Source organism: Carcharodon carcharias, chromosome 9, assembly GCF_017639515.1.
Source record: "Carcharodon carcharias isolate sCarCar2 chromosome 9, sCarCar2.pri, whole genome shotgun sequence".
NCBI lineage: Eukaryota > Metazoa > Chordata > Chondrichthyes > Lamniformes > Lamnidae > Carcharodon > Carcharodon carcharias.
In genome coordinates this window covers 4,451,644-4,467,723 of record NC_054475.1, presented here as the reverse complement: position 1 = coordinate 4,467,723, position 16,080 = coordinate 4,451,644, and the positions used below count along the sequence as shown (strand labels likewise).

Genomic DNA, 16,080 nt, shown 5'->3' with positions numbered 1-16,080 from the left:
GATGGTATTTGGTTTTCTTTTCTTTTAAACATTTCCAGATGAAATATTTCCCTACCGGTGTTGTGTTCTGTTAGATTATTCAACATATTTTTATCAACATATCTTTAATCTGGTGATGGTTTACCAGCTCCTGACAATCTCCTTCCAAGCATATTGCAGAGGAAAATATAGCATCAGCACAAAATAGTCAAAACCGTCCCCAGCTTTGAATTCTATGACATGCACTTGACTAACAAATACAGCAACTTAATATTTTCTTGGTCAGTCTAAATTTTCTATACTTTCCCTTGCAGGTCCCAAAAAGAAACCTTGACCCTTGTGCTGGGTTTCTGCAAACCCCTTCCCCAGATTGTGATCACTGCTTGATCGCTGCCCCCAGCCCCTCCGCTACCCAACCACCATGCACCCCCCCCTCCACAATGACTACCTGGCTTCTAGGAAGTGTCCCTGCGGGTCCCTGGCAAAAACTTCCTGCATCCCCAATTGCTGCTGTTGACCGGGAAGCGATTCCTGCTGGAGTTGAGTGGCAGTCCGAGTCTTCATTTGGAAATGAGGCCCAAGAGTTCAAATCTCTCCAGGCCTCAGCATGCCAGTTTGCCACTCTCCACAGACTCCCCCAATCCAATGCACTGAACCTACACCGAGTTATTGTTCCGTATGCAAACATTTCAGTTAATGAGCTGTTTTCAAGCAGGAGTTTTGCAACTCTGATGTTTTTAACCGTTATTACAATGCTGGTTCACAACCTCTAGATTGATTAAAAGGCCTAGAAATGTTGTTCACAATTTCGAATCAATTCTTACTGTGTCTCCTGTTTATCTTCACAGGGTTCCCTTGAGGAAAGGTAAATCTACCCGCCAAGCTCTTAAAGAACGTGGGCTTCTCGAGGAATTTCTGAAGAACAGCCATTACAATCCATATTCCAAATATGCAGGGCCCTTCAACACCCAGTCCATGGCTACGGAGCCTCTTTTAAATTACATTGACGTAAGTAATCTTTTCACTTTTGCTGAAGCATAAGGAACAAATTCAGGGGGAAATCTAGCGGCAACTTCATCAATTGCAGTGGGAGTCAAGATCCTATAGGACATGGACAAATGATCATGTCATATGACATATAAGATCCTGAGAAGCCTTGACAGGGTGGATGTGGAGAAGATATCTCCTCATGTGCGGGAATCTATGACTGGAGCCACTGTTTAAAAGTAAGGAGTCCCCCATTTAGGACAGAGGTGAGGTGAATTTTTTTTCCCTCAGAGGGTTGTGAGTCTTTGGAACTCTCTTTCTCAAGAGGCAGAGGAAGCAGAGTCTTTGAATATTTTGAAGGCAGAAGTAGATGGACTCTTGGCAAGCAAGGAGGTGAAAGGTGTTTGGGGGTAGGCAAGATTGTGGATTTGAGGTTACAATATGGTGGAACCAAACGAAAGAACAAATATGGCAGATTAATGAGAACAGAGTGGCAAATAAAGCCACTCCATTTTAGCTGCTCCATCAACCGGGGAGAGCTAACACTAGCCCACCACTGAATTTGGAAGCATCCTTTGTTCCAAGGAGTAGAGATTCTAGTCTGGGATATACGACTAGTGAAGATCACTCAGATAGGGTGGGGCCAGGTAGAAGTGGTTTGCAAATGTGAATGAGGAAGCTGACAGCTGGGAGGCAGTGTAGTTATGGCAAGGGCAGAGATGTGAGCATTCAGGAACTTGGAAGCAAAAGTTCAGCTACAGAGCACTAAACTAACTAAAGCTTGTGAAGATGGCAATAGAGACAGTTGAGAATTGGATCCTGAAGGTGATGAAAGCAATGATGAGGGATTTTGTGCCTATGGGAGAGACAGGCCGGGTGAAGTGGGAACCATGAGCTGTCTCGGTGATAAGCATAAGATAATCAGGTCAAAGTTGAGCATAACTCAAAGTTGTACACCCTCTGATTAAGCCTGGCTGGACAGATTTGAGTCAGATTTGCCAGCACGAATCCAAGAAAGTCACTTTGCCAAATCCAAGGCCTGATGGTGGGCCTGCGGCTGCACAAGACAGCAACAGACTGAAGTGGGCAATGGTGCCAGAGCAATGGGTGTCATTGGTGTACACATGCAAACTAACGCTGTGCTCATACAGAGGACCAAAACTGCCTCTGTCCTCAATTACACGGGTCTTTTTGTTCCTGTGACAGAGTGTCCAGGATTGCCAGATACAGCATATGGAGGAAAATCAGGCAGATTCCTATACAGTTCACACATAGGGCCTTCCAACCTCATTTGTTTCTATGAACTTCACAGAGACTCTCCAATACACCTCAGCACAGGAATGGGAAAATCTCCCCAATGTGTCTACATGTACAGAAATGCCGAATTGAGTCAATTCTAACTTATCTTGTTACATGTATTAAAATATTCCTACAGATGACTTATTTTGGAACAATCAGCATTGGAACCCCACCACAGAGCTTCACCGTCATCTTTGACACTGGTTCATCCAATCTTTGGATCGCATCAGTTTACTGCAGCAGCCAATCATGCAGTAAGTATTCATAGGGCAGAATTTAGCCCCTGTCGGGTGGGTTGAGAGGGGGCACGTGGGAGAGGGCAGGAAGCCAGAGCCAATTAAGGCTCGCCCAGCGTGAAGCGTGAGTGACAGCTCACAGCGCTGCCTGTGTGTGCCAGGGCAGGGACTGTAAGCACAAACTTCTCACATGTACACGAGTGCATGCTTGCAAAGCTCGTTCAGGCACAGAGCTGCCTCACAGAGATGGAGACTTTTCAGACAAACAAATAAAGGCACATAAAATGTTATAAAACATGTCCCCTCCTGTAACTCTGTCACACGAGCAGGGACATGGCATTAATTAAATTTGACAATTTGTATTTTATTTTCATTTGCTTTTGGAAACCTCATTCCGCCCGTGGATGAAGTTTCCTAAAAAGTGCCAAGGCCGCTTGGCCTTTGCGCCTGCCCACCAATCGTAAGAAAGAGGGGTTGACCTAGGTGTAGTTGGATAACAGGCATCACAGGGCAATTGCAGGTGAACTATAGTGAGTGTGAGGATGGCACAAGACTTGACAAGTGTGACATACCATGACAGCTGATCTCCTGGTAGGAATAGTAACAAGCAGCAGCAGCATGATACCTACGAAGGATGCTTAATAAAAGAAACTAATGCTTCAATAGGTTTTCTGGCATTATGTGACCCATGGGCTTTCACCCAGAGAATTGAGTTTGATTACAGCCCACGCAGTGTCAGCCATAGTCAATGGGTAGCATTTGCTCTTCCACAACAAAAATCTGTGGCTTCAAGTCCCATTCCAGAGATTTGAACAGAAAAATCTGGCTGACACTCCAGTGCAGTCCTGAGGGAGTGCTGCAGTGTTGGAGGTGCCATCTTCTGGATGAGACTTAAAACGAAGCCTCATAAGCCTTTCTCAGGCAGAAGTAAAAGATCACATAGCACTGTTCCAAAGAAGAGCAAGGGTGTTCTTCCCAGTGTGTTGTTCAATATTTAACCTTTAACCAAACCACCAAATCATATTATCAGCTCATTATCAGGTCATTACCACATTGCATTTTGTGAGAGCTTGCTGTGTATAAATTGGCTGTTGCCTTTCCTACATTACAACAGTGACTACACTTCAAAAATACTTAACTGGTTGTAAAGCAATTTGGTATATCCTGTGGTTGTGAAAGGCATTATATAAATGCAAGTCCTTTTTTCGTATTGATGGGACAAAGGCCTCCTACATGAAATCAACTTGGCTAGTCTAAGTAGTTTCTTAGTGATCATGGACACACGGGATAACACTGCCCAAGTATGAAATTAATTGGCAATCTCACAAAGAGAAGCCATATGATGACAGTGTCAAGAAATATAAAATGGTACATTAGTGCATTGCAGCAGAGTCCCATTGTTGGTATCGTTCCTCTAATGCTAACCCGTGTAACTTGAACCTGTGAGCTCTTGATAATAATGCTGGTTGCCTGATATGTAATGTAGTTCATTCACCAGCACCAATATCCCTCACATAAATGAGTGTAAAATTCAACAGAAATAAATAGTACTACAAACGAAGAATTAGAAAAAATATTTTTGGTAGGATCTATGCTCGACCCAGTAGTGGAATAAAATAAACAAACCATTAAATCGAATACTACTTTTACAGAAAACCACAAGAAATTTGCACCAAGCAAATCATCAACTTATCAGGCAACAAACCAACCACTTTCCATTCAGTATGGTTCCGGCAGTATGACTGGGATCCTGGGCTATGACACAGTCACTGTAAGTGCATTGTAACTTATACTAATAATGTTATAACAAAACAGTGTCAAAATTCTTCAATTGCCCATTCAACTGTGGGTTTGCTGACTATTAATATCTTCTACTATCAGATCCCAGCCTTCAGACTGACCTGAAACTTAACTGAACCAGCCACATGAATACTGTGGCTACAAGCACAGGTTAGAGGCTGAGAGTTCTGCAGTGAGTAACTCACTCCCTGACTCCCCAAAGCCTGTCCACTATCTACAAGGTGCAGGTCAGGAGTGTGATGGAATACTGTCCACTTGCCTGGATGAGTGCAGCTGCAGCAACACTCAAGTAACTGAAGCCTATTTATCAGCACCCCATTCACCACCTTAAACATTCACTGCCCGCACTACTGGTATACAGTGGCAACAATGCATACCATCTATAAGATGAAACTTAGCAACTCACCAAGGCTCCTTCAACAGCAACTTCCATACCCTCAACCTCTACCATCCGCAGACGTGTGGGAACATCATCACCTGCAGGTTCCCCTGTAAGTCACAGGCCATCCTGGCTTGAGCTACATCAATGTGCCTTCACTGATGCTGGGTAAAAATCCTCCCTAACTCCCTCCCAAACTGCACTATGGGTGTACCTACACCACGAAGACTGCAGCAGCTTGGGATGGCAGCTCAACACCAGCTTCTCAAAGGCAATTAGGGGTGACCAATAAATGCTGGCCTTGCCAGCGAAACTCGTGAATAAAAATACAGAAAATTCCTTTTGTCCAACAGTTATATGTCCTGTCACAAAGAGCTAAAAATCATTGGCCTATCATTTTCACCATTTCTGAAATTGCAGATGATAACAAGACTAATGAAGTTGGTGGTCTCCGATGACATGAACATGATAAACTACAGGAGGATTTCAATAGCTTCAAGGATGTTACCAACAGTTTTTTTTTAATTCTAATATCTTTCAGGGTTCGAGTCTCATACTCACCCAGGGCCCCAGGTGAGGTACACATGCATTGTTTGCTACATAGCCAAAGAGACATCAGGTTCCTGTGAGGTTAGGGGTTTTCAGAAGCAGCTGTGGATTTTCTACCCTCATATCAATAAAAGCTGTTGCTCAGTTAAAATTGAATTTTGTATCTTTGTAAAGTGTCAGCCCAAGGAAAACCAACCATCCCATCATGTTAGACTTTCTCATTACTGTTGTATTCATTAAATTAAACCCATGTGTGAACTGGCTAACAATATAGTTTATTGATGATTCTCAGTAGAATAGTTCTTCAGAACATGTTAACTTTCCTCCTTCTTCTAGGTATCAAGCATAAGTGTCAAACACCAGGAATTTGGGTTAAGTAAGACTGAGCCTGGACGCTCATTCTCCAATTCTCTATTTGATGGGATCCTGGGGCTGGCCTATCCAAGCATTGCATCATCTGGCGCCACACCCGTGTTTGATAACATGATGTCTCAGGACCTAGTGAGTCAGGACCTGTTTGCTTTTTACCTGACCAGGTAGGTTTTCTGACCTTACAGTAACTTCCATCTCAGTAGCACCCTGCATAGTATGGGGATTTACTTAAGGTCACAACAGAACATTCTTTCTTTAAAGTTGAAGAATACAATGGTCTTTCCCTGTCCTTCTTTGCATTTGTCCAGTGACCCTAATGAACCGCTTTCATATCAGGCAGCCTCTTCGTCTTCTAGCGAGGTTCTGAGCGCGTCCAACTGGATCCCAGTGGACAAATTCAACTCCTTTCCAGTTATAGAAGGGAACTGGATAATTGCAATCTCGTTCAGGGAATTTGGAGAGAACAATGTTGAATTTCAACCAACACAGCGTAGATCAAGTGTGTGTTTTCTTTTCTTTTGGAAAATATTGACTTTGGTCTGATTCTCAAGGTTAATGATAACACATTGTGTTACCTCGAAAGAAAAGATGTTGCAGCTCAGGATTTTTGGAAGATCGGTTTATTCTCATTTCAATGTCAGACAGGCCATTGCTGAAATTAACATTCTAGTTGAATTGTTTTACAGACAGCCTGGTGGGTCCGGAAGTGAAGTTGTATTTGGTGGAGTCGATCCAAACCACTACACAGGTCAAATTAACTGGGTGCCCGTCACTCAACAAAGCTACTGGCAAATCAGCTTGGACAGGTAAATGACCAATCCATTTTACAACTGGCATAGATTCTGTAACAATCACATTGCACTCAACATTACAAATCATGTCTTTGATGTGGAAATGTCAGAGTAGTTGTCGAGTTACTGTGTAACAGTTTTCAACATTCAGGAAAAAACACAGGGAATGAGCCAACAAATGGATAACTTCCACATCACAATTAGACCATTGCTTAGATCCAGCCTGAGAAAAAAAAAACTTAAGGCATCTAAGGGTAAACTTATTGCAGAACGTTACAAAACCGCACTCTCTCAGAGACCTTAGCGAATTATGTGCCAACTATTGAACCTGCATGATTTGCTGTCCATTAAAATGAATCGATTAACATTAAGGAACAGGGAATTGGATCTGCTGCCTATTCATGTGACAAGGTACAAATTGCCAGGAAAATGTGCTGGTGTTTTCTACAGTCAGCCGGTGGTCCCTGCTGCCATGTTATAACCCAGGTGACAAAGTTTAAGCTGAACCCTCACAAGAATGTAAATCATGGGCTGAATAATGGGGCCCGGCCGGCAGGTGGGCGAGGGGTGGGCAGGAGGTGGTGGGAAGGGGCGCATAAAATTGCTGCCTTTCCCGGCACCAACCTACCCACCCCCAAACCCACCGTAATTTTACACATCAATGGAGGCAGTGGGTAACCCAGCCACACTTGGGCCAATTGTAATCCCCATTAAGGGCCTAATTCCACCCCACTGCAAATTTTCCCAGGGCGGGCGGAGGTCTGAGTGAAGTTTGAAGGTCACCAGGTCCCATTCCTCAGGCTTTTGGAAGGGGAGTGGTGACGGGACAGCATTCCTCCTTTCCCGGCTGCTTGGGTCCATTGGGGGGGTTTGGGGGGTGATTCCCCCTAAAATCAGATGCTACCTCACCCTTACCAACTGCAAACCAACCACTTTCAGGTTTCCTCCCTCCTCCATTCTGTGCACTCCAGCCCCCATTTCCCCTCACTGGGGCCAACTAGCCTAGACCCCCCAAAATCCAGGCAACGTGTCTCCCCTTCTAGCCCCATTGCTGATCTCCACTAGGAACTAGACGCAGTGCCAGCAGTGGGCACTATGGTGGGATCTGTATCGGGGGGATGCAGCAGACCAGACAAAATTCCATTGATTTTTGGCGGGAGCGGACAATCCTGGCAGCAGGCGGGGCTGGAAAATCCTGCCCGTGGTGTCATTGGAACATCTAAAATGTTTAAGGGGCTTAGCAGAGCAGATGCTAGGCAGATGTCTCTGTACTTGTGGAAAGTACAAAATTAGGGGCTAATGCCTCAGAATAAGTAGACGGCCAAATTGGACTGGAAGAGAAATTTCTTCACTCGAAGAGTGGAGAATCTTTGGAGTTAACCCAGAGAGTTGCATATGCTCAGTCATTGGGTATATTGAAGAGAGAGATTGGTAGGTTTTTGTATACTAAGAGAATTATGGTTGTGGGGATAGTGTGAGAAGGTGGAATTGAGGTCAAAGATTTGCTATGATCTTATTGAATGGCTGAGCCATTCCGAAGGGTAGTACTGCCTACTCCTGCTCCTATTTTTTATGTTCCTATGTCATTGTAAAGAGGTGGGACCAGTGATCAAAACCTTGGTCAAAAAAGGTGGAGTTTCAGGAGTAGGTTAAAGGGGGCAAGAGATTTAGATGTTTATGGAGGGAATGGGTTCAATTAATTCTAACCGCCTTTTCCTTTCAGTGTGTCAATCAATGGGGAGGTTGTGGCCTGTAGTGAAGGCTGTCAGGCCATCGTTGACACTGGTACTTCTCTGCTCACTGGCCCCAGTGAATCCATCAGCATTATCCAGTTAATGATCGGTGCAACTGAAGGATACGGTGGCCTGGTAAGCTTCCATGGAACACACCAAGTTTTATAATCAACCAAAGGAGATTCTATTGATGTACTTTTCATTTTGTAGCATTTATAAGATGATGATTTATTTAAGAGTTTAATTTTTTTGAAAAAGTTTGAAAACCTGAATACATATATTGTCATTTCTCTTCCATTATTCCTTAGTATCACAGAACACTCTTTAGAGATACAATATGGGGAGAATAGGTAATAATATGGATTTGCCTCCTGCCTTTCACTTTCACATTTGCATTTCAAGATAGCTTACACTAAAGAGATAAAAAACTCCAACCTTTGCTGTAAGCACCCTATGTGAAAGGAGTTTGGCAATCTGCATCAAATTCCTTAATGGACCTTGTATCTCAGCGCAAGCCTTGCTCTAATTTACCAATAATTGCTAAGTTATAAATAAATTGCAAATTATAACTCTGGGAGGCCACAGGATATTTGGTGTGTGCCACACTAGTGCAGTATTTGCTGTTCTTCTGAGGTTAGGGCTCAGGCACCTTGTTGGGGTAGAGTAGAGGGGCTTTTAACTCTGCTGATCCCGACCATGGAGTGCTTGGAGTCTGACAGGTACCTGAAAACCTCCCATTTCCTAGCACTAACATCTCTCATATCAATAAGCATGACTATTAACTTCAAAGGTTTACAGTGGTGCCCAGGTATCCAACTTTCGTAGATAGCTGCAAGGTCCAAAAGGATTTCAGTTGAAATGAATACATAGCACAAAGGTCCATTGAATATCCACTGTAAGACAGAGTCATTACAACATTAAGGCTACAAATTCAGCTGGTCCCCATTTGATGTTCAGAATCTTGTGAATGTGGATCTTCCAGAAATTTCAAACCGGAACATTGATGTAGGAGGATTTTGAAGAGGGATGGTCCATTTGCATCCAGTAATTCCAACCTCTCAAATGGATCGGCAATGCTAGGACACCAGGAGAAACCAATCTGGTAAATGATGGGTGTGAATCCCACATCGTGACCTGGTTGGTAGCTTGCCTGTTCCACTGCAGGAAGCCTTGTGGTGAAAGGTAGAACTGAACCTTACCATTACAAACTTTACATGCTGCGACTTATAGAACTAAACATGCTTAAACATTATAAACATGCACCTCAACACCCAACAACCTCAGTTTCAGTCACCTCCTATATATAGGAGCACAATTAAATCCCCCAGTTAATAGCCACCAGCTGAATACATTGAATTCATTATTTTATAATTAACATTGAAACCCTACAGAAAGTTTTCTATATGGCGGGGGTGGGGTTGGGTTTCCCAGCGCCTCATCCTTCTTAAGCCTAGCAAGTAAGAGCTAATTTTCCAGTCTTCAGGGCCAAGTTGGATTCATCAACAAACACTTAGTGGTCAGGTTTCCTGCCAATAGGTTGCAGGGAGCTTCCCACAACCTCAGCAAGTTCACTAACAGGAGCATCTCAGCACCTGTGCTGCAATGTAAACCACACCTACTTTTAAACATGTCCAACTGCACATCCAATAATGGCATCTTTGATTTTACAAGTTATACAAGTATTTCTTGCAAGTGCTTCTCCGAGAACACTCTGCTCACAATCATTAACAAATACTTTGCCTGTTTTACAGTCCTCCATCAACTGTAACAATTTGCCCTCCATGCCTGATGTAGTCTTCACAATCAATGGAATTGACTATCCCCTTACTCCATCTGAATACACACTCCAGGTATGTAATTGGATGAATCTGATAAACCTGACTTTGAATGGCTTAGCTGTGTTCTCTGACTTCAGTATCCAGTAAAATTGCTTGTCAGCTCACTTCAAGAGAAATTAAGCAGAAAATGAATGAAAATGTACAAAATGATCGGGTGAAGTAAATATATTACAGTTAGTGATAAAAATAAATTTTCATATCAATTAATAATGCAAGGGAGGGTCTTTTTTTCATGAATTCTTTCGAGATGGATGTCACTGTCAAGGCGAGCACTTATTGCCCCATACTCAATTGCCCTTGGGAAGGTGGTGGTGAGCTGCTTTCTTCAACCACTGCAGCACCTGTTGTGAAGGTATTCCCACAGTGTTGTTGGGAAAGGAGTTCCAAGATTTTGATCCAGCAGCGATGAAGGAATGGTGATATATGTCCGAGCCAGATGGCATGTGACTTGGAGGTGATGGTGTTCTCGTGCAACTGCTACTCTTGTCCTTCTAGATGGTGAAGGTTTCCGCTTTGAATCGTCTTATTGAAGATGACTTGACAAGTTTCTGCAGTGAATCTTGTAGATGGTGCACACTGCAGTCATGGTGCGCTGTTGGTGGAGGGAGTGAGTGGGCTTAAATCATGTGGACTGCTTTGTCCCAGTCCAACTGTGTTGTCACAACTGCACCATGAAACGTGTAGTGTAGAATTGTATCTGCAGCACAGCAGTGGCCCAGAGACTGATGGACCAAATGATTTACATTTGTCTTTGCTCCATTAAATAGAAACATCAACCAATTTTATTTCAGCCCATTATCCCTGTGTGAGACATAATGTTTCCCAATTATCCAGTTTTGAATCATCAGTGATTAAACATAATTCATCCATTATTAAGTTTCACCAAATCATCACTCTCAATAGTGAAACATTGCCAATTGATTCATTTTTCTAGTGTTTCTAATAGAAATTTATTTTCTCATCCCATTATATAACTTCTTGACAAGCTATTTGACAACTGTGCTCTCAAATGAGAAACTTTCTTTACTCCTTTAACCTGGAAAGTTAGTGGGTGATAATTGACTGGGAAAGTTGGTTACGGTTGACAAAGCAGAATCAAGAGCAGAGATAAATTGTTGCAGTTCATTAGTTTGATTTGAGTAAACGTAGAGTAATGACAAAAGAGTAAAACATGGCAGATATTTTCAGTTTTTATTACTATACTTACACAAGGATCAGTATTTGCTATGAAGTAGTTCTGGGGAACTAACTCTCACACTTTGCATCCCTTCCAGGATCAAGGTACTTGCATAAGTGGATTTGATGGCATGTATCTTCCAAGCGCTTCTGGAGGCCTCTGGATTCTGGGAGATGTCTTCATTGGACCATATTATTCCATCTTTGACAGAGGAAACAATCGTATGGGCTTTGCCAAATCTACCTAATTTACTCTTCCAGGATTTAATTTAAAGCACATTCTGATCCCATTTTGAGGTTTTGCTCATTCATTGGCGATGATTGAAGTAGTGGGCCATAAGGTAACACAAGGTGAAAACCTAGGAAGTCTCCAGTTCATGAGTGCTCAAGGTCATCTGATTATGCATGAGACGCAGCAAGGAGGAACTCTGAAATAAAGTCAATGAGCTGGAACCTTTTAATTACTTCTGGATGAACCCTTACCACACTGACCCAGATATTCAACAAAATGGCTCGACAAAATGTGCTTTAAATGGTTAATCTTGCAAAGTCAACCTTGGATGATAAACCGCTTTGTGGATACACTAAGATTTTCCTTCTATTTTCAGTAGCCTATAATCCTAAATGAAGAGCTGCCTGTACTTTGGATTAATTGCTATGTACATTAGATCACATGTACAATGATTTATTCCGGAGCCATAAGCTGTCGAAATGTTTTGCCTTAATCTAGGCTTGTACATGGAAAGCACGCTAGATGAAGTTAGTAAAACACATTACAGAATCATAGAATTGTTAGAGTGCAGAAGGAGGCCATTAAGCCCCTTTGTGCACCAGCTCTCTGGATGAGCAATTCCCTTAGTACCATTCTCCCGCCTTCTCCCTGTGACCTCACCCATGCTTTCTTCTCAGAGAACAGTCTGCTTCCCATTTGAATACTTCATTTGAACATTCCCCCATCAGAGTCTCAGGCAGTACATTCCAGATCTTAGCCTCTTCGGCATAAAGAAATTTTTTCTCATGTTACTTTTGTTTCTTTTGCCAATTACTTTAATCTGAGGCCTCTCATTCTCGATCCTTTCACGTGTGGGGACAGTTTCTCCCTATCTACTCTGTCCGGACCATCATGAGTTTAAATGAACAATGTATGCAATGTCTCTGTCCATTATGAACAGAAGTGTGAACCATTCTTAATGTAGTAGATGAAGCATCTCCACATGATTTACCTACACAGATTGCTTGGTAAATTGGCACGTTGAATTGCCCATCATTATAAAAGTGCCTAAGTTTACTGCCTAAGCCGAACTTGTGACAATTATCACCATTGTGAATTTTAATAAGATCTTGCAGTGAGGTTGCTTCTTGTTGGTGAAAGCCAGACTTGTTTTTATCTTTACTGAGAATCTTTTATTTCTTTATTAGCAAAGATAATGAGAATAAATTTTGACGCATTGCAAGCATATTGTCCGTTGTTCCTGTTTTGGCTCGCTATGATGGTGGGCTGCAGTTCACTTCACTTACTAACACTTTAGTTCTCAGACCTCATCTGAATAATATGAGTTTGTCCCACCTCATTTTCATATGTAAGATGCTTATCACTTGTTTTAAGTGTCCACCAGGAATAGCTGAATAAATGGCCAGTCCTAATATCAAGCAGCACATTTATTCAGACCTCCTTGGGGCTCAGAATGTTAGTGGCTGAAATTAGTCCTCTTTAATTCCATTTTTTGCTTGTCAAGAGGATGTAATGTGGCCCAATTTCTATTCTCATAAGTCTAAAGCCGCCTATTCCTCTGCAACATTTCTACACTTAGCATGTTATGTCTCAAATTGCTTCAAGGCTGTATCCCAATATACTGTTTGCTGAAAAAAATGATCTAATTTGCATTCAAATTCATCCATTTTGTCATGCTATGACATCACGATGACCCACAGTCTCATCCCTCGGTTTGGTGAAGGTTGCAGGTCATGTGCAAGCTGCACATAGTGACCAGAGGAACATAGGACTTAGCAGCATGAGTCGGCCATTCTGCCTTTTGAGCCTGTTACGCCGTTCAATAAGATCATGGCTGATCTGGTTGTGGCCTCAACTCCAGTTTCCTGTCTGGCCTCCCTAACCCTTGATTCCCTTGTCTATTAAAGAATCAGTTTACCCTGCCTTGAATAAATTCAATGACCCAGCCTCCACAGCTCTCTGGGGAATGAATTCCACAGACTAATGACCCTCTGAGAGGAAACATTTCTCCTCATTTCAGCCCTAAAAGGGAAACCTCCCCATTCTTAACCTGTGTCTCCTGGTTCTGGTCCCCTCCAGAAGTGGAAACATCCTCCCAGTATCAAATTACCTAAGGATCTTATATCTTTCAATAAGATCACCTCTCGTTCTTCTAGACTGCAATGGGTATAGGCCCAACCTGTTCAACATTTCTTCACAGGATAAGCCCTTCATCCCAGGAATGAACCAAGTGAAACTTCTACGCATTCTTGGAATGCAATCATATCTTTATTTAAATAAGGAGATCAAAACTGTTGACAGCATTCCAGAAACAAAAACAAAAGATGCTGGAAAAACTCAGCAGGTCTGACAGCATCTGTGGAGAGACTGACACAGTTAATGTTTCAAGTCCGTATGACTCTTCTGCAGAGCTAATGGGAAGTGAACATGTGGTGAAATATATACTGTTTAAGGGGGGATGGAACAGGTGAAGCTGGATAGAAGACCAGCGATAGGTGGAGGCAAAGGAGAGATTGCAAAAGATTACATGAACAAGCATTCCAGATGTAGTCTCACTGATGTCCTCTACATCTGTAGTAAAACATCCCGACTTGTAAATTCCATTCCCTTTGATATAAACACCAACAATCCATGTGCCTTCCTCATCACTTGCTCTAACTGCACACCAACTTGTTGTGATTCATATACCAGGACACCCAGACTCCTCTCTACCACTGAGTTATGCAATTTCCCTCCATTTTAATAGAATACTGCTTCTCTATTCTTCCTGCCAAAGTGGACAAGTTCACATTTCCTACATTATACTCCATCTGCTATTTGTTTTGCCCTCTCACTTCACCTGTTTATATCCCTTTGCAGACTCTCTACCTCCTCTTGATAACTTACTTTCCTACCTATCTTGGAAATTTGCAGATTTAGCTCTCCGAAATTTGGTCTCTTCATCTAAATCATTGATGTAGTTTGAAAAAGGGTCAGGCCCCAGCCTATGGCCCTCCTGTCAAACTCGAAAAGGCACATTTGTCCCTACTCTCTGCCTCTTGTTCACAAACTAATCCTTTATACATGGTAATATGTTACCCCTTATATCATGTGCTGTTATCTTCTGTAGTGACCTTTGATGTGGCACCTTATCAAATGCCTATTGGAAATCCAAGTACACCAAATCTACAGGTTCCCTGTTATCCACCTTGCTTGTTACTTACTCAAAAAAAACTCGAAGAGATTAGTTAAACATGATTTCCCTTTCACATCTCATGTTGACTCTACCTGATCAGATTATGATTGTCGAAGTATCCTATTACAACCTTGTTAATAATGGATTCTTGCACTTTCTCTGCGACAGATATTAAGCTAATTGAACTGCAGTTTCCTGCCGTCTGTCTCCCTCTTTTCTTGAAAAAAGGTGCTCTGCTTTTTAATTTAGCCCCGAGCTACTCATAATCATAAGAAGCTGAACCTCTTTCCTACCCCTATCAATGCTGTTGGTACCAATGTGGATCACGCCAGCTGGATCTTCCCCTCCTCACTACAAGTTCCTCTCCAGCCCACAGCATAATTCCCAAACTCTGGCACTGGGCGGGCAACACAGCTGTCTGGAATACCGCTCTTGGCTGCAGAGAGCTGTGTCAATCCCCCTGACTACACAGTACCTGACTCCCACTACATTCCTATTAACTGCCCAGCTTGAATGAATTCAGGGATACATAGGCCTGAATTTTTCACTCTTCGGTGGGTGGGGGGGGGTCAGGTGTGTGCCCGACACTAACGAGCATAAAGCGACGTGCGGTGTGGTCGGCCAAGCGTCTTGAAGTCATCGCGGACTCGTGCGGAATTTTGGATAACAGGAGCGCACGGAAATCGAAAGCGCGCCCACCCACAATGAAAAGGCCTATTAAGGCCATTAAAGTAATAATTACGCTCAATTTTTCACTGCCCGTCCAACGGGATGGTCAAATGCGCAGATAAGTGGCAGAAGGCATTTAACCCTGAAAAGTGTGAGGTGATACACTTTGGAAGAGTAATTTGACAAGGAAGTATTCAATGAACCGCATGACATTAGGAAGTTCTGAGGAACAAAGGAACCTTGGCATGCGTGTCCATAGATCTCTGAAGGTGGAGGGGCATGTTAGTGGGGGTGGTGAAAAAAGCATATGGGACACTTGCCTTTATTAATCGAGGCATAGATTACAAAAGAAGGGAGGTTATGTTGGAATTGTATAGAATCTGGGTGAGGCCACAGCTGGAGTAGTGTGTGCAGTTCTGGTTGCCACATTATAGGAAGGATGTGATTGCACTGGAGGGGGTGCAGAGGAGATTCACTAGGAAGTTGCCTGGGATGAAACATTTAAGTTATGAAGAGAGGTTGGGTAGACTGGGGTTATTTTCATTGGAGCAGAGAAGAATGAAGGGTGACCTAATCGAGGCCTATAGGATTATGTGGGGCATGGGCAGGATGGATGGGGGGCAGCTGTTCCCTTTAGTTGAAGGGTCAGTCACGAGGGGGGCACAAGTTCAAGGTGAGGGGTAGGAGGTTTAGGGTGAATGTGAGGAAAAACCTTTTCCCCAGAGGGTGGTGAGAGTCTGGAATGCGCTGCCTGGTAGGGTGGTGGAGGCGGATTGCCTCACATCCTTTACAAAGTACCTGGATGAACACTTCACACGTCATAACATTCAAGGCTATTGGCCAAGTGCTGGTAAATGGGATTAGG

General features: G+C 43.0%; 2 protein-coding genes across 2 annotated transcripts in view; both read left to right on the top strand.

The window, feature by feature from the left end:
• LOC121281867 (pepsin A-like) overlaps positions 1–12,593 on the top strand; it is a 13,067-nt gene extending 474 nt beyond the window's left edge. The window contains exons 2-9 of the mRNA XM_041194949.1: positions 828–987; positions 2,402–2,519; positions 4,154–4,272; positions 5,566–5,765; positions 6,288–6,407; positions 8,116–8,260; positions 9,877–9,975; positions 11,238–12,593. Coding sequence (XP_041050883.1) covers positions 828–987; positions 2,402–2,519; positions 4,154–4,272; positions 5,566–5,765; positions 6,288–6,407; positions 8,116–8,260; positions 9,877–9,975; positions 11,238–11,387 — 1,111 coding nt within the window. The 3' untranslated portion in view covers positions 11,388–12,593. The remainder of the gene's footprint in view (positions 1–827; positions 988–2,401; positions 2,520–4,153; positions 4,273–5,565; positions 5,766–6,287; positions 6,408–8,115; positions 8,261–9,876; positions 9,976–11,237) is intronic.
• LOC121281997 (pepsin A-like) overlaps positions 11,457–16,080 on the top strand; it is a 16,629-nt gene continuing 12,005 nt past the window's right edge. The window contains exon 1 of the mRNA XM_041195314.1: positions 11,457–11,480. Within this exon, the coding sequence (XP_041051248.1) occupies positions 11,457–11,480 (24 nt within the window). The remainder of the gene's footprint in view (positions 11,481–16,080) is intronic.